The 17,227-nt window shown below is 61.5% G+C and overlaps 2 protein-coding genes across 5 annotated transcripts in view; both read left to right on the plus strand.

Annotated features, from left to right (window-relative positions):
- The first annotated feature begins 316 nt into the window (after window positions 1-316).
- Window positions 317-9,941, plus strand: LOC100591829 (outer dense fiber protein 3-like protein 2). 2 transcript variants are annotated; one of them, XM_030798121.1, is made up of 4 exons: window positions 317-679; window positions 1,584-1,691; window positions 6,928-7,041; window positions 8,917-9,941. In XM_030798121.1, exons 1-4 carry the CDS (start codon window positions 553-555, stop codon window positions 9,435-9,437), a joined length of 870 nt encoding a protein of 289 aa, XP_030653981.1. In that variant the 5' UTR covers window positions 317-552; the 3' UTR covers window positions 9,438-9,941. The 2 variants fall into 2 exon arrangements, with proteins under 2 accessions (XP_030653981.1, XP_030653982.1); XM_030798122.1 differs by lacking the exon at window positions 1,584-1,691 and having other exon boundaries at window positions 420-679; window positions 8,917-9,820.
- A 1,960-nt stretch (window positions 9,942-11,901) lies between these two features.
- SHC2 (SHC adaptor protein 2) overlaps window positions 11,902-17,227 on the plus strand; it is a 41,716-nt gene continuing 36,390 nt past the window's right edge. For 2 of the 3 annotated variants that reach the window (XM_030798118.1, XM_030798119.1), the window contains exon 1: window positions 11,902-12,387. In XM_030798118.1, coding sequence (XP_030653978.1) covers window positions 11,929-12,387 — 459 coding nt within the window. In that variant the 5' untranslated portion in view covers window positions 11,902-11,928. Of the gene's footprint in view, window positions 12,388-12,672; window positions 13,148-17,227 lie in introns of those variants that run through there. The other variant, XM_030798120.1, reaches the window with a different exon arrangement.

A 17,227-nucleotide genomic window follows, 5' to 3' on the forward strand; every position in this document is an offset into this window, starting at 1 on the left:
TGCCCAGTACATGCTTTGGGAGGAATGAGTGACAGGATGAGGCAGTGAATGCTTCTTGGCTCAGAGTTGAAACTCCCAGAGTTGTGCAGTTGCTGTATGACCTTGGGCTGTGCCTCAGTTTCCCCAGGTGTAGAAACGGGGCCACGCCGCCCACGACCCCGCCAGGCCCTCCTGCTGCGAGGCTGTGGGTGTCATGTTTGCAGGTCTAGTTCCCTGGGGCCAGCCCTGGCCTCAGCTGCCCAGCTCTGCCGGCTCCCGGGAGACACACTCTGCTGACACCGGACTCTTTCCTGGACCGTCCGGCCGCCTGGCCGACACTCGATCCCGGCCCCACTTCCAGGCCAGTGTCCGGCCGACCAGCCTGCCTCGGGCCAGGGCCCCACGACTCCCTGCTGCGAGACAAGGGGCCGTCTGTGTGGCTGTGGTCGTGGGAGGGCGTGGTGAGGCCGTGAAGGTGGGGACGGTGCCTGGGCCTGTGGCCACCAGAGCTGCTGCGGCTCAGAAGGTAGCACCAGGCCCCGTGGGTGCTGTGGGGGCCATCGCCTGCCCACCATGGGGACCCTCAGCTGCGACCCCGCCCCACGGCTGGCCACAGCCCCCCTTGGCCGGCGAGTGACGGAGGGCCAGATTCCGGAGACCGGCCTGAGGAAGTCCTGTGGGACGGCCACCCTGGAGAACGGTGCGTGCCAGCCGCGGGGGACGGGTGGGACCCTTTCCTCCTCCACTCCCCCTACTTCTGGGGCTTCTGGAATGTTCTGGGAGTCCAGCAGGAGGCAGGAGTTTCAGGCAAGTCCTTGCCCTTCCCCAGACCTCAGTTTTCCTTCCGGCAGGATGGGTGTGGACACGGGGTTGCCATGAGCCCCGCGTAAGTGTCTGTCCGACGGAAGCTGAATGCTTTGCCAGCCGGGCCCCTTTCCGGGGGCTGTGGGTACAGCGGTGGGCAAAGCCACAGCGATCGTGAGGGAGACGCGGGGAGGAGGGAATGTTTCCAGCGTGGCCCTCAGGGACCGGGGCCCTAGACAACCCGGGGCAGGGCGAGGGGTGCGTGTGCAGAGGCTGCTCCGCTGGGAACCACATCAGCTGCCGGCCTCGGTGAGGGCCCAGGACGCGCCGCAGTTTCCTCACCCACACCCAAGCCAGGTCCTCCGGCTGGTTCTGTGGTCTCTCCTGACCCCTGTGGCATCGAGATTCTGCAGAAGCCACAACACGTGGCGTCTGTGACCGTGTATCTCTGGGAGGCTTAGGCCTCAGTTTCCCCATCTGTGACTGTCTATCTCTGCCTGGGCCTCAGTTTACCCACCTGTGACCATGTATCACTGGGAGGCTCAGGCCCCAGTCTCCCTGTCTGTGCCGCAGGGTGAGGGGCGCTGCTGTCCCCAGCCTTTCCCTCTGTGATTCATGTCTGACTCACAATGCAAGCATCACATTTTGTCCCCGAGGGGCAGCAGACTCCTGCTCCCCGGGGCCCCCAATCCTCACCATGGAGGGAGAGGGGAACCCAGGTTGAGGCTCAGGAGCGGGGCCAGGGCTCCTTCCGCGGGGAATCTGGGCCCAGGCGGTGACCTGAGGGCTTTGGACTGCAGGCTCGGGGCCAGGCTTGTATGTCCTGCCGTCCACCGTGGGCTTCATCAACCACGACTGCACCAGGGTGGCCAGTCCCGCCTATTCGCTCGTCCGGAGGCCCAGTGAGGGTAAGGCGAGCGGGCGGGCGGCTGGGGGCTTCCCTGATCCTCCAATCTCCCCCCAGGAGCACTGATGGGTCTCCTTACCCCTTAGATCCAGGCCCCCAGTTAGTGTGGCAGGAAGCAGGCAGGGCTGGGCTCTACAACCTGCTCCACCTCCTACTTGCTGTGAGACCTCAGGCAAGTTGCTGTCCCTCTCTGTTTTTTTTTTTGTTTTTTTATTTTATTTTATTTTTTTATTTTATTTTTTTATTATACTTTAGGGTTTTAGGGTACATGTGCACAATGTGCAGGTTTGTTACATATGTATCCATGTGCCATGTTGATTTCCTGCACCCATTAACTCGTCATTTAGCATTAGGTATATCTCCTAATGCTGTCCCTCCCCCCTCCCCCCACCCCACAACAGTCCCCGGAGTGTGATGTTCCCCTTCCTGTGTCCATGAGTTCTCATTGTTCAATTCCCACCTATGAGAGAGAACATGCGGTGTTTGGTTTTTTGTCTTTGCGATAGTTTACTGAGAATGATGTTTTCCAGTTTCATCCATGTCCCTACAAAGGACACGAACTCATCATTTTTTATGGCTGCATAGTATTCTGTTTTTTCATTGATAAAGAGAATGGAAGGAGAAAGAGCGCAGTAGGGGGGTGAATACCTGTACCTGCCTTCCCGTGTTTGCAATTCCTTGCTGCTTGGACTCAGGCAAATTGCTTAAGTGCTCTGCAACTCAGTTTCTGTTAAAAGTTAACAATAGTAGGCCGGGCACGGTGGCGCACGCCTGTAATCCCCGCACTTAGGGAGGCTGAGGCGGGTGGATCACGAGGTCAGGAGATCCAGACCATCCTGGCTAACACGGGGAAACCCCGTCTCTACTAAAAATGCAAAAAAATTAGCTGGCTGCGGTGGCTCACCCCTGTAATCCCCACACTTAGGGAGGCCGAGGCGGGCAGATCACGAGGTCAGGAGATTAAGACCATCCTGGCTAGGCCGGGCGCGGTGGCTCACGCCTGTAATCCCAGCACTTTGGGAGGCCGAGGTGGGCAGATCACGAGGTCAGGAGATCAAGACCATCCTGGCTAACGCAGTGAAACCCCATCTCTACTAAAAATACCAAAAAAAAAATTAGCTGGGCATGGTGGCGGGCGCCTGTAGTCCCAGCTATTTGGGAGGCTGAGGCAGGAGAATGTCGGGAACCCGGGAGGCGGAGCTTGCAGTGAGCCGAGATCGTGCCACTGCACTCCAGCCTGGGCGACAGAGTGAGACTCTGTCTCTAAAAAGAAAAAAAAAAAGTTAACAATAGTCACAAAAAAATTAACATAATATTAAAAATAACAGACTCCATACAGGCCTGTTGTAAGGATTAGATGCATATTAGATGCCTTTTTGAGATTCATTAAATGAGGATTAAATGCTTTTAAAAGTAGCCGCAAAGCTGGGTGTGGTCGTGTGTGCCTGTGGTCCCAGCTGCTGAGGAGGCCCAGGCAGGAGGATCACTTGAATCCAGGAGGTCGAGGCTGCAGTGAGCTATGATCGCGCCACTGCACTCCAGCCTGGGCGACAGGGCGAGACCTCGTCTCAAAACAAATTTAAGAAAAAAAAAAGTAAACGTGTGCTGTCCGGTGTGAGGCTGAGCCCTGAGCCCCAGTTTCTCCACCATGAAGGTGGGGGCTCCCCAGGCCTGGCCCATCTCACAGGGCTGTCGTGTATCTCTGTGGACATTCCTGTCCTTGGGCAGGCAGCACGGCGGGAGGGAGGGCATGGGGTGCCCCGGCTCGCTGTGCCACGTGCTGGTGGCCTTGCTCCTGTCTAGAATGGGCGTAGTGGCTGCGATGGGCTCCGACCGAGAGAAGCAGCTCAGGCATGGACCCTGCCCGGCGCACAGGGAGCTGTTGGTGTTCATTAGCGGCGCTGAGGGGCCAGCAGGTCTCCGGGCTCCCAAATTCCGTAACTCCATCAATGCTCCCAGATTCCATCCCTCCATTTTCTACCGCTGCTCCAACGCCCCAGCTGGGCTGGGAGCGCCGTCGGAAGGGTCTTGTGTGGGGATTTGGACAGAGGCCCTGCTGGGAGGGGCGTCTGGAGGAGGGGCAGGACAGCAGCCTGTTCTCAGCCTTCAGAATGAGCAAAAATCCCAGAACACACTGGGACTCAGGAAGCTGCAAGGGGTCCCAGAAGGCCAGTGAAGGCCTCAGCACCCCCTGTCCCCAGGACTGGCTTAAGATCTTAGCCTATGGGCCGGGCGTGGTGACTCACGCCTGTAATCCCAGCACTTTGGGAGGCTGAGGCGGGTGGACCATGAGGTCAGGAGATCGAGACCATCCTGGCTAACACAGTGAAAACCCCGTGTCTACTAAAAATACAAAAAAAAAAAAAAATTAGCCGGCCGCAGTGGCGGGCGCCTGTAGTCCCAGCTACTCGGGAGGCTGAGGCAGGAGAATCGCTTGAACCCGGGAGGCGGAGCTTGCAGTGAGCCGAGACTGCGAGACTGCACTCCAGCCTGGGCGACAGCGAGACTCCGTCTCAAAAAAAAAAAGAACTTAGCCTACGACCCAGACAGATCTGAGTTCCCAGGTTCAAATCCCAGTCTCAGGACACCTCCTGGGTCAGAGACAGCGTGGGGAGTCTGGTGCAGTGGGGATCGGACAGCGTGGGGAGTCTGGTGCAGTGGGGAGTCTGGTGCAGTGGGGACTGTGCACACTTTGCTGAAGGCCCAGCATAGGCGTCTTGGAAGTGGAGCATGGGATCTGGGTTTTGTAGGATGAGTAGGAGTTCGGTGGAGCCCCCAGAAGAACTGAACTCCAGGCAGAGCCTGCTTTGTAGGCTGAGGCCTTGAGATGAGTGATGTCAGGATGAGCTGGGGTGTGTTCATTTCTCACGGGGCACTGAGCCAGGGGTTGGGGAGGGCAGAAACAAAGGCTGGAAGGTTCTAGGTGCATGGTAGAGGCCAAGGTCAGTGCTTCAGCATGGGGAGTCCTGATGGCCAAGCCCTGCACAGTGAGCACTTTGAGGCAAGTCTGTGGTCACGTGAGTGAGGCCCAGGCATCTGCAGAGGGGCGATGGGATTATGACCAGGGATTTCTTTTTTTTTTTTGAGACTGAGTCTCACACTGTCGCTCAGGCTGGAGTGCAGTGGCGTGATCTTGGCTCACGGCAACCTCTGCCTCCCGGGGTTCAAGTGATTCTCCTGCCTCAGCCTCCCGAGCAGCTGGGACTACAGGCGCCCGCCACCACACACAACTAATTTTTTGTATTTTTAGTAGAGACGGGGTTTCACCCTGTTGGCCAGAATGGTGTCAATCTCCTGATCTTGTGATCCACCCACCTTGGCCTCCCAAAGTGCTGGGATTACAGGCGTGAGCCACCGCGCCCGGCCTCTTTTCTTTTTTTTGAGACTGAGTCTCACTCTATTGCCCAGGCTGGAGTGCAGTGGTGCCATCTCGGCTCACTGCAAGCTCCACCTCCCAGGTTCAAGCAATTCTCCTGCCTCAGCCTCCCGAGTAGCTGGGACTATAGGCGCCTGCCACCACGCCCAGCTAATTTTTTGTATTTTTAGTAGAGACAGGGTTTCACCATATTGGCCAGGCTGGTCTTGAACTCGTGACCCCAGGTGATCTGCCCGCCTCAGCCTCCCAAAGTGCTGGGATGCCAGGCATGAGCCACCATGCCCGGCTATGATCAAGGGTTTCTAATAAAAAATTAGCAGGGCCTGGTGGTGCATGCCTGTGGTCCTAGCGTTCAGGAGGCTGAGGTGGGAGGATCACTTGAGCCCAGGAGGTCGAGGCTTCAGTGAGCCATGAGCCACCACACTCTCCAGCCTGGGCGATAGAGTGAGACACTCCCTTAAAAAAAAAAAAAATCTCCCCAGCCTCTTCCAGTCCTGGGGGACTGTTATTTGCCCTGGGCCTGGGGAAGGGGCTAAAAATAGACCCCCTCCCTCCTGCCAGTCTAACGAAGGATGAGGCCGTGGCTAAGGGTCAGTGATCACCCTTGGAGTGTGGCCAGTGAGCCTGCATTGGGGACCACAGCGTATGTGCAAGTACTTGTGCCTGTGGCAGGGAGGTCTGGAGCCGTGTCTGGGCCACACTGCGTGCCACGGACTCCTCAGGGGAGGGCAAAGGTTTGGATGATGTTTCGGGGAGGTCTGGAGCCGTGTCTGGGCCACACTGCGTGCCACGGACTCCTCAGGGGAGGGCAAAGGTTTGGATGACGTTTCGTCCCTCGCCCGTGGCTCGCTGCCACGTGTACTGAGTGTGTGCACAGACGGTCTGTGGGGCCGTGAACACCGGTCATGCTGCTACACGCAGGTGCCTGCGCATCTGTCACTGGATGTGCTTTGGCGGGGCAACAATGGTGAAAGCAGCAAACGGTCCCAATCGTGAAGTGCAAGGCCCCAGGATCACTCCCTTCTGTGGATCCTCTCACTTTTTGATTTTCTCAACATACTGATGAGAAAAACAGGCTTAGGATAAATAACTTGGCCAAGGTCACCAGCTCACAAGAGGCCCTGCTGGATTTGAACGTGATCCAACGCCGGGCCCCTCTCTTAAGCATGCGACCTGCCAACAAGCCGAAGCCGTGGTTCAGAGCCCATTTGCTCTTGTTACTCTTTCTTTACGTACAGTTTTTTTTTTTTTTTCTTTTGAGTCTCCGTCTTGCTCCGTTGCCCAGGCTGGAGTGCAGTGGCGCGATCACAGCTCACTGCAGCCTCAACTTCCCAGGCTCAAGTGATCCTCCCCCTTCAGCCTTCTGAGGAGCTGGGACCTCAGGTGCATGTCAACATGTCTGGCTAAGTTTTAAATTTTTAGTAGAGATGGGATCTCGCTGTGTTGCCCATGCTGGTCTCAAAGTCCTGAGCTCAAGTGAGCCTCCTGCCTCGGCCTCTGAAAGTGCTGGGATTACAGGTGTGCACCCCCACACCCAGCCTAATCATGTCCAGTTCCAACAAACCCACGAGCTGGTTCTCCAGCCCACACCTGCGCACAGGTTAGAGGGACAGAGGTGGCTACAAACAGCAGCACAGCAGAATCACTTTGATTGTGAGGAGACAGAGTCAGAACAGAGACCTGAGGCACCCAGTTCAGGCAGCCACAACTCAGGGCCCCTGGGGTGACCACTCCGAGATGGGGCTGGGGTGGCCTCTGACCGGGTGGGAGTGTCTTGGGGCCAACAGGGACACTGAAGCCGGGCGGTGGGGCAGGCACCATCTTCAGAATCACTCTCAGCACTCTGGGCTCCTCTCCCCAGCACCACGTCAGGACACCAGCCCAGGCCCCATCTACTTCTTGGACCCAAAAGTCACACGCTTTGGCCGCAGCTGCACCCCTGCCTACTCCATGCAGGGCCGGGCCAAGCCCCGGGGTGAGTACTGGGGCCATGCAGCTGCATGAGGACCTGCTTTCCAGGGTCTCAGCGACTCCCCTGCCCTGTCCTCCCTCCCCCTCTTATCCTTGGAGTTCTTAGAATGCAGTCTTTGGAGTGATCAAATCCAAGGGACACGGAGGAGAGGCCGCCACTCCAGTGCCCACCGGGGCTGGGAGAACTGAATGAGTGAAGTGGGTCAGGGTCACAGAGGCCCTGGGCACACATGACCACAGAGGCAGCTGGCCTAGGTGTCAGGAGGTGAGAGGTGAATGGGGACTGTGGCAAATCAGCAGTGTCCTTCACAGGCACCCAACAGTTTGACCGCACAGCTGACACACCTGCCTGACTCCATTCTCCCATCCACCTGCCTACTCAGCCACCATCTATCCATCCATCCACCCACCCACCCATCTATCCACCCACCCATCCATCCACCCACCCCCATCCATGTATCCACCCACCCATCCACCTCCATCCACTCATCATCCACCACCCATCCATCCACCCACCCATCCATCCATCCATCCACCCACCCATCCATCCACCCACCCATCCATCCATCCATCCACCCATCCATCCATCTATCCACCCACCATCCATCCCCCATCCATCCATCCATCTATCCACCCACCCATCCATCCACCCATCCATCCATCTATCCACCCACCCATCCATCCACCCACCCACCATCCATCCCCACCCAGTCCATCCATCATCTATCCACCCACCCCATCCACCCACCCACCCCCACCCACCCCCACCCCCCCCATCCATCCATCCATCCCCACCCATCCATCTATCCACCCCCATCCATCCATCCCCACCCATCCATCCATCATCCACCCACCCATCCATCCACCCATCCATCCATCCATCATCCACCCACCCATCCATCCATCCACCCACCCATCCACGTCCATCCACTCATCTATCCACCCACCCATCCATCCACCCACCCACCCATCCATCCATCCACCCATCCTTCCACCATCCACCCAACCATCTATCCATCCATCAGTCCACTCATCCATCCACCCACCTAGCATCCAGCCACCCATCCACCCACTCACTCATCCATCTATCCACCCATCCATCCATCTATCTATCCATCCATCCACCCATCCATCCATCCATCCATCCATCCACCCATCCATCCACCCACCCATCCATCCACCCACCCACCCATCCATCCTTCCATCCATCCATCCACCCATCTATCCATCCATCCACCCATCCATCCACCCACCCATCCATCCATCCACCCACCCACCCATCCATCCATCCACCCACCCACCCATCCATCCATCCACCCACCCACCCATCCATCCATCCACCCACCCATCCACCCACCCATCCATCCATCCATCCATTTACAAATCCCTTCATGAACCATTCACTCCTCGCTCAACCACTCACCTCCTACCTATCCTGTTCACCCATCAACTCAGTCAACTGCTGGAGAGTTGGAGTAGATTTGACATGCCTTCCTTTTTATGAGATCCCAGTCTGGTGGGGCAGTTAGATGCGGGTGCAGACCATCCCACCTCAGTGTGCTCACGTCTGGAGAGAAGGGAAAACCCAGGCTGCGGGGCTTGGGAAGGGCTGTGAGGGCTCTACCCTGGATGGTATGGGGAAGGCAGCAGGGAGGAGGGGTGGAAAATGAAGGCATGCTTGGCCCTGGGTCCAGCTTGGGCAAAGTCCTGGAGGCTTGAACACACACCATGTGTGTGGAGGATGGGGAAGGGAGAGAAAGGCACCCGGGCTGCTTGAGAAGCGTTGTGAGCTCCAGGATGCATGTGGGCAGTGGGGACCATGCCGGGTCTCCGGGCAGGTGAAGACATCAGTGCCACCCTTCCTTCCCCACTCTCTCAGGTCCGGAGGTGACGCCAGGTCCTGGGGCCTACAGCCCAGAGAAGGTGCCCCCTGTGCGCCATCGGACACCGCCGGCGTTCACCCTGGGCTGCCGCCTCCCCCCGAAACCCCTGGACACCTCAGCCCCTGCCCCTAATGCCTACACCATGCCCCCTCTGTGGGGCTCCCAGATCTTCACCAAGCCCAGCAGCCCCAGCTACACGGTGGTGGGTCGCACACCGCCCGCCCGCCCCCCGCAGGATCCTGCGGAGATACCAGGCCCGGGCCAGTACGACAGCCCAGACACCAACACCTACCGCCGGCGCCTGCCTGCCTTCACCATGCTGGGGCGGCCCCGGGCCCCGCGCCCCCTGGAGGAGACCCCCGGCCCCGGCGCCCACTGCCCAGAGCAGGTCACCGTGAACAAAGCCAGGGCTCCAGCGTTCTCTATGGGTGTCCGCCACTCCAAACGGGCCAGCACCATGGCCGCCACCACACCCTCCCGGCCTGCGGGGCACAGGCTGCCCGGCCGCTGCTGCTAGGCCAGGCCTGTTTCCCACACAGCGAACGGGGCGGGCGGGCCTGTCCTGGGGCCTGGCTTGGCGGGAGGGGCTAGAAGCCGAGAAGGGCTGGGAAAGGAGGCTTCCCTCCCCTTTCTTGAACTGTCCAGGTCCTTCTAGGACATCTGACCCTTCCAGTCCCTGGGGGCTGTGACCCATGGCCCTCTGCAGGGTGCAGGGTGAGTCCCCTTCCAGTGCCCCAGTTTCTTCCAGTTTCTTCCAGGTCACACCAGGCCAGGCCAGGCCAGGCGGGGAAAGGGACACCTTCCGGCCCTCCCCAGTAGCTGACTGGAGACGGAGCTTCCTGTGTCCTAGAACTCGGCGTCCAGCCCACTAGGGCCTGGATCCCCATCACAGCGTGGGTTAGCCCCGGTCCCAGCCCAAACTCAGGCTGGAGGCAGCTGCCAGACCTGTGCCTTTCCCACTCTGCCTTCTACAGTTGCTTAGCCAATAAACCTTTCCTGGGCTGGAGAGCTGTCAGCATCACACGTGCTCGCTCATTTAACGTGTCTATTGATGTCACAGAAAGGAGACCTGAACGCTGCCCTCCAGATCCAGACCCGTAGCCCTCCAGCGCCCTGGGGGTCAGAAAGACCAGAAGAGAGACCCAGGGCGAGGGGAGGCCGGAGGTGGAGCCAAGCTTTTGAGCGGGCAGCCAGGTAGGCTTCCTGGAAGAGGCAATATTGAAGCTGGGTTTTGAAGGATGTATAGGAGCTTGAGGTATTCTAATATCTGCCATCAGTAGCTGCTTGCTATGTTTTGGATGTTAATAAAGAGCATCTAAGCTTCACAGCAACTCAGGACCAGGTGGCATTTACTGAGAGGAAATGGTGCTTTGGAAAGACTGGACACTTGTCCTGGGGCATGCTGTCAGCCCCCACCTCAGTCTGACGTCAGGATTTGAACCCTGGACGTTGGACTCAGTTCCTGCCACCGCTCCAAGGGACAGGAAGGAAACACACTGGGGGTGCCGTGCGACTGAGCCCTCTGTGTGCCAGGGAGAGATGGCACCTGGACCACCTTACAAACCTCCCATCCAGAAAGACCCTAATCCTGGAGCTTGGGAGGGTCCGACGCTGCCCCGGGACCTCCCCAAGGGATGCAGCCTGGGAGGCATGCAGGGCGCAGAGTGGGGGTGGTGGGGCTGCTCTCTCCTCAGCCCACAGCCCTCAGCCTCTGGGGCCGCCAAAGCTGTCCCACCCTTTACCCATTAGGTGAACACACCCCACGACCTAGCAGCCTGAATCCCCTGCATATGCCTGGACACGCACCCAGACACAGCGTCCACCCTGCGCACAACACACACATCGCCCGCAGGTCCAGCCGCGGCTCCACCCCGACCAGTCGCGCCCACGATCCGCTCCTCCGGCGGACGCGCAGGGGCGATCTGAGTCCGACACGCGCCGCGGCAGAGACGGCCAATCGCGGCCGCGCGCCTCCCTCCCCGCCCCCACCTCCCCGGCCCCACGGGCGGCGCCGGCTGTGATCTCATCCTCTGAATTATCGATCAGGCTCCGGGCAGCCTCGCCCCTCCCTCCCTCCCCACCTGCCAGCGCGTCCCGGCCCCTCCCTTTGTTCCCGGCAATCAGCCCTGCTTGGGGCGGGGCAGGTGCAGGGGAGCTCCGGCCAAGTCGGGCCAGGATGTTGGGTGACAGGGACACCCCGTTTTCTGGTGCAGAAGGAACCGACCGTTGAGGCCAGGGAAGGTGCGGCCGGCCTGGGAGGCTGAGGCCCAGAGCTCAGATGAGCTGGTGCAGGACTGGGCTCCCCAGAAGTGAGGGAGGAAGGGCCGCGACCCTCCAGCCCACTCCCCTGGGTTACAGCCGGAGAAACTGAGGCCGAGACAGGCCGCAGAGCAGGGGCCCGGCTCCGCTCCTAGCACCCCCCTCCCAGAGCCGGCACTCCTGGGTCTGAGCCTCGTCTGTGAGCCCTCGGCCGCGCCCCTTCCCCTCCCCGCGCCTCAGTTTCCCCACTAAGAAATAGGGGTGACCCTAAGGTATCTTCTAGCTGGAACAACGGAGAGGGAGGGGCTGACCTTAGGGTCTGGGGTTCTCTTTTCCCTGGCCGCGCCTCCCCGGGCCTCAGTTTCCCCACTAGGAAATAGGGGAAAGAAGGGATGTGATTTCTAAGCTTCTCCAGCTCGGTCCTTCTGGGAACTTGGGCCGCGGGCGGGGGTGGGGGGCGCAGCGGGGAGGGTCGCTGACGGGGGTCTGGGTTCAAAGCCCCGTCCCGCCTTGGCTGCGGGTTCCAGGCCAGCGCCCGGTGCCTTCGGAGGGCCTCAGTTTCCCCAGCCTCGCGGCCAGGCGCCGGGACGAGGAGGGCCGGGGTCCCAGGGGCGCAGCCCCCCGCGGCTGCGCGCTGGGCCGGGCGGATGACATCACCGGGCCGGGGGCGGGAGGGAGCGGGCGGAGCGGGAGGGCCTCCTCCGCGCCAGGCGCAGCGCCCGGTCGGGCTCCGTCGGGCGGCCGCGGCCATGACGCAGGGTCCGGGCGGGCGCGCGCCCCCGGCGCCCCCCGAGCCCGAGGCGCCCACCACCTTCTGCGCGTTGCTGCCCCGAATGCCGCAGTGGAAGTTCGCGGCCCCGGGCGGCTTCCTGGGCCGCGGCCCGGCGGCGGCGCGGGCGGCTGGGGCCTCGGGGGGCGCGGACCCCCAGCCCGAGCCGGCGGGCGCTGGGGGCGTCCCGGCGCTGGCGGCCGCCGTCCTGGGCGCCTGCGAGCCCCGCTGCGCCGCGCCCTGTCCCCTGCCGGCGCTCAGCCGCTGTCGGGGCGCGGGGCCGCGGGGGCCGCGGGGCGCGAGGGGGGCGGCCGGGTCCGGGGACGCCGTCGCCGCAGCCGAGTGGATCCGGAAGGGCAGCTTCATCCACAAACCCGCGCACGGCTGGCTACACCCCGACGCCAGGGTCCTGGGGCCCGGGGTCTCCTACGTCGTGCGGGTGAGTCCCCCCCACCCCCACCCCGGGAGCCCGTTCGCGGCGGCCTTCCCTCCCCCACCCTCTCCTCTGGGACCCCCGGACCCCGTGAGCCAGGTGTCCCCTCCCCATCCTTCCTGCTCTCCCGCCACCCCGGACCCCCATCTCCGGCCGGCGCCTGGCGGCTGCCCCCACCGGGAGTTGCTGGGGTCCGGGTTCCCACGGCGTCACGTGGGGAGGGGCGGGGAGAGGGCGGCGGGGGAGGGGCGCGCATGCGCAGGTGCACCGCCCCCCACTCGGACTGGGCGGGCGAGGCCGAGAGCGGCGAGCGGCCGGGGTGTCTCTGCCACCGGAGCCCCCTGGACAGCTGTTCACGAATGACAGACGGGGCCCGAGACGCTGGCCTGCGGTGGGGGTGCGGGAAGGGGTGTTTGGAAAGGGGCTGGACAGACCCCAGGATTCCAGATGGGAGGCTGCAGGGACTTCCAGGGCGGCCAAAGAAGCGGCCTTTGTTTATGTATCCTGGGTCTTATGATAAATGAACCTTTTCAAACACACGGGGAAGTCGGGTGCCTGGACACAGCACGCCTCCACCTAGGACGGTAACCTTCCCCTCTGCTGACCGGTCTGCCGCTCTCTGTGGTTTATGATAAACCGTGTGAAGTCACCTGCAGGAGTGACAGCGCCGTGCAAGTCCCCCGTCTTCTGAGAGAGCGGCAGTCCTACAGCTGCAGTCATTACGGCGTCTGGGAAAATGATCAGCCATTCCCGCACGCCACTGCCGGTGGGTGCTCCCAGCTCCCCCGGGCCTCTGCGGCCAAGAACATTAGCCTGTGTTCGCATTGGGTTATGTCTTTGCTTTTCGGGACACTGAGTTCAGTAGGGTCCTTCCCCCTACACCGAGTTGAGAAGGGTCCCCCTACAATTCCTGTGCTATAGGAGTCTGACCTTATTTGGAAACGGGGTCCTTGCACATGTAATCTAGTTAAGATGACGCCTGGCTGGATCAGGGTGGGTCTTTGTAAGGAGAAGGAAATTTAGACTCAGATGCACAGAGGAGCGGGCCGTTAGGAGACAGGCAGCGGTGGGGGCCTCAAGCTAGGGCCCGCCAAAGCCTGTGGGAGCCCCCAGAAGCTGGCTGCGAAACCTCACTCCCCCACGTGTGGTCTGGGGGCCTGGGATTGTCAGCCTCGGGCACGCTCGGCCTGCGGAGTACAACCGGCTTCTGCCTCCCCAGGACCCGCTTCCGCCTCCCCGAACCCACTTCCGCCTCCCCGGGACCCGCTTCCGCCTCCCCGAACCCCGCTTCCGCCTCCCCGGGACCCGCTTCCGCCTCCCCGGGACCCGCTTCCCCCTCCCCGGGACCCGCTTCCGCCTCCCCGGGACCCGCTTCCGCCTCCCCGAACCCACTTCCGCCTCCCTGGGACCCGCTTCCGCGCCCCCGGGACCGGCTTCCGCCTCCCCGCACCCGGCTTCCGCCTCCCCGGAACCCGCTTCCTCCTTCCCGGAACCCGCTTCCGCCTCCCCCGGGACTGTGCAGGTGCCAGGCCTGGTTGGGTCTGTTTTCCCCGGTGGCATCGGGCCGCCCTCGCCGTCTCCCGGCAGTTTGTCCTGCAGGTTTAACGCCGACAGCCAGCGTGTTCCACGGAGGACGCGTGGGCTTCCTTCGCACCACGTGCATCGGGACCAGTCGGGTCTGGCCATTGGCCGTGGATGTGGGTTTTAGAATGTTCAGAATTCAGACGCCAGGGTTGTTGGGGCTCCGGATGTTGGGGGGTAACTGCTGCTTTCCGTCAGTGCAGGAAATATTTAGCATACGCTTCCCCTGCCCGGCACAGATGAGGAGTAGACAATGAGAGACCTTGTTCCTGCTCTCAGGGAGCTTAGATTCCAGTGGGAGAGACAGTCAGTAAATCAGAAGAGGACAAACACATGAGGAAATAGGTTCTGGTAGCGGCTCTGCAGAGCTAAAATCGTGTGATGTTAGAGCTGGAGGCTGGGCGGCTGCCCCTCCCAGGAGGCGACCTTGAAGCTGAGACCTGAGCCATGGAAACCCCGGCCGTGGGGGTTGCAGACAGAGTTCTAGGCGGGGCACAGCAGGTGCAGGTGCAAAGGCCGCACACGGTGGGATTGCAGACAGAGTTCTAGGCGGGGCACAGCAGGTGCGGCTGCAAAGGCCCAACGCAGTGGGGGTTGCAGACAGGGTTCTAGGCGGGGGCACAGCAGGTGCAAAGGCGCCTCGCGGTGGGATTGCAGACAGAGTTCTAGGCGGGGCACAGCAGGTGCGGGTGCAAAGGCCCGACGCAGTGGGGGTTGCAGACAGGGTTCTAGGCGGGGGCACAGCAGGTGCAAAGGCGCCTCGCGGTGGGATTGCAGACAGAGTTCTAGGCGGGGCACAGCAGGTGCGGGTGCAAAGGCCCGACGCAGTGGGGGTTGCAGACAGGGTTCTAGGCGGGGGCACAGCAGGTGCAAAGGCGCCTCGCCGTGGGATTGCAGACAGAGTTCTAGGCGGGGCACAGCAGGTGCGGGTGCAAAGGCCCGACGCAGTGGGGGTTGCAGACAGGGTTCTAGGTGGGGGCACAGCAGGTGCAAAGGCGCCTCGCGGTGGGATTGCGGACAGAGTTCTAGGCGGGGCACAGCAGGTGCAGGTGCAAAGGCCCCACGCAGTGGGATTGCGGACAGAATTCTAGGGGGGCGCAGCAGGTGCAAAGGCCCCACGCTGGGAGCGGACCTGGTGCATGTGCGTCACGGCAAGGAGAGCCACGAGGCTGGAGCTGATGGAGAGGGAGGAGGACTCTCTCTGTGGGCTGTGGTGAGGAGTGGGGGTGGTTTTATTTAGGGGGGTGGCGCAGAGTGTGCAGTTCTGAAAGCCCCTTCCAGGGGCGGTGTGGAAGTGGTGCTGAGGGAGGAGGAGGGTCTGGAAGGGCAGCAGAGACCCAGGAGGAGCCTGCGAGGGCCGGTGGTGGCCCAGGCCGGGGGACCTAGGCGAGTGGATAAGTGGACAATGAGCCTGTGTTGGAGCCCGGATGGAGTTGCTGGAGTTGCTGATGGACGAGGGGCCCCGGCCCTAGGGAGCCTGACCGGCCTCAGCCCCCAGCACTGTCCCCCGGGAGCCCCGTCCCCCAGCACCTACATCACAGCAGGCACAGGGACAGCCGGTCCCTCCTGGTCACAGGGAAGCTTGAGTTAAGGAGGGGAATAGCCAAGCCCCATCACCCGGGGGCTGCGGCCTGCGGCTCAGGCCCGCGGGGCTCTTCCACACTGGAGGAACCCTGTGCACTGAGGGAAACTGAGGCACAGAGCGGCAGAGCTGCGTCTGAGGTTACGCAGCGAAAAGCAGGACCAGAACCCGGGGATGAGGGTCCTCCTGTGGGAGCCGGAGAGAACATTCTGAGGGCACTCATCACGCACGCACCTGTGTGGGGCACAGCAACCGTCCCCCAGTGTCCACATCCAGCCCTCGGATTCTGTGAAGGTGCCCGTCACACGGCGACAGGGGACCTGCAGGTGGGACCGAGTGGGGAACCCTGAGATGGGATGATTTGGGGGCCCGGTGTCCTCGCAGCAGGGGGTGAGGGTCAGAGAGAGACCGGAAGAGGCTGCCCTGTGGCTGCTAACTGGGAGGAAGGGGCCCCCAGCCAAGGGATGTGGGCCCCTCAGGACGCTGGGAAAGGTGGAGCAGATTAGGAACCAACTCTGCCCACACCTTGATTTTAGACTTCTGACCCCTAGATGGAAGCGGATTAGCTCGCGTTGTTTTGAGCCACTCGATTTGTGGTAATTGGTGACAGCAGCAAGAGGGAGTGGATGGGCCGGGCAACTCAGCCGGCATCGCAGAACCCCCACAGAACCCTGCGGCGATCCCGGTGTGCGGGAGAGAAGTCGGACGCTGGACAAGCAGCGGCGTGGGCCCCGCATCCAAGCGCCGTGGGCAGCATCGTTGCAAATGCAGCACCTCAGGCACCGAGGCTCACACCGCTGAGTCCTGCGCGGTGCTGAGTCCCGTGGAGCCCCGGGTTCCATTCTCCCCACAACCCTGCGTCTTCCACCCATTTTATAGATGAGGCAGCTGAGGCACAGCAGGTCAAAGGGCTGCCCGAGAGCCCTCCCCTGGGTCACAGCACTTGTGATGCCTTTGGGGCAGTCACCACAGACCTGACTCGGAGCCGCTGGGCGCCGAAGGGACCTTGATTGTCCCTTGTGAGAAGCACCCGGCGTGGGCGGCTCTGGGGTTGGTTAATTCAGCAGCTTCAGTGACCTTGTCACGGGTCCAGGTCGTTGTTATTCCCCCGAAATTCATGCCAACCTGGAACCCCAAAATGAGGCTTTCTGTGGAACAGGCTCTCTGCAGGTGTCATTAAACGAGGTCACGTTGGATTCACATCACCCTGAGCCGGTGACTGCCGTCCTTACGAGAAGCTGCGTGAGGGCACGGAGAGAAGGACATGGGACAGGATGAGGGGGGCAGAGACGAGCGACGCGGCCACGCGCCAAGGATGCTGGGGAGCCCCGGCCACCACCAGCGCTGGGAGAGGCGGGACAGGCCCTCCCTGTTGCCTCCGGAGGGGACGGGCTTCCGGCCCTCAGGCCTGTGTGAGGAAGCATTTCTATCGTCTTTTTTTTTTTTTGAGATGGAGTTTCCCTCTTGTTGCTGAGGCTGGAGTGCAGTGGTGCCTTCTCGGCTCACTGCAACCTCCGCCTCCCGGGTTCAAGCGATTCTCCTGTCTCAGCCTCCCGAGTAGCTGGGATTACAGGCGCCCGCCACCACGCCCAGCTAATTTTTGTATTTTTAGTAGAGACAAGGTTTCAACCTGTTGGCCAGGCTGGTCTTGAGCTCCTGACCTCAGGTGATCCACCCGCCTCG

This window comes from Nomascus leucogenys, chromosome 18, assembly GCF_006542625.1.
Source record: "Nomascus leucogenys isolate Asia chromosome 18, Asia_NLE_v1, whole genome shotgun sequence".
Classification (NCBI taxonomy): domain Eukaryota; kingdom Metazoa; phylum Chordata; class Mammalia; order Primates; family Hylobatidae; genus Nomascus; species Nomascus leucogenys.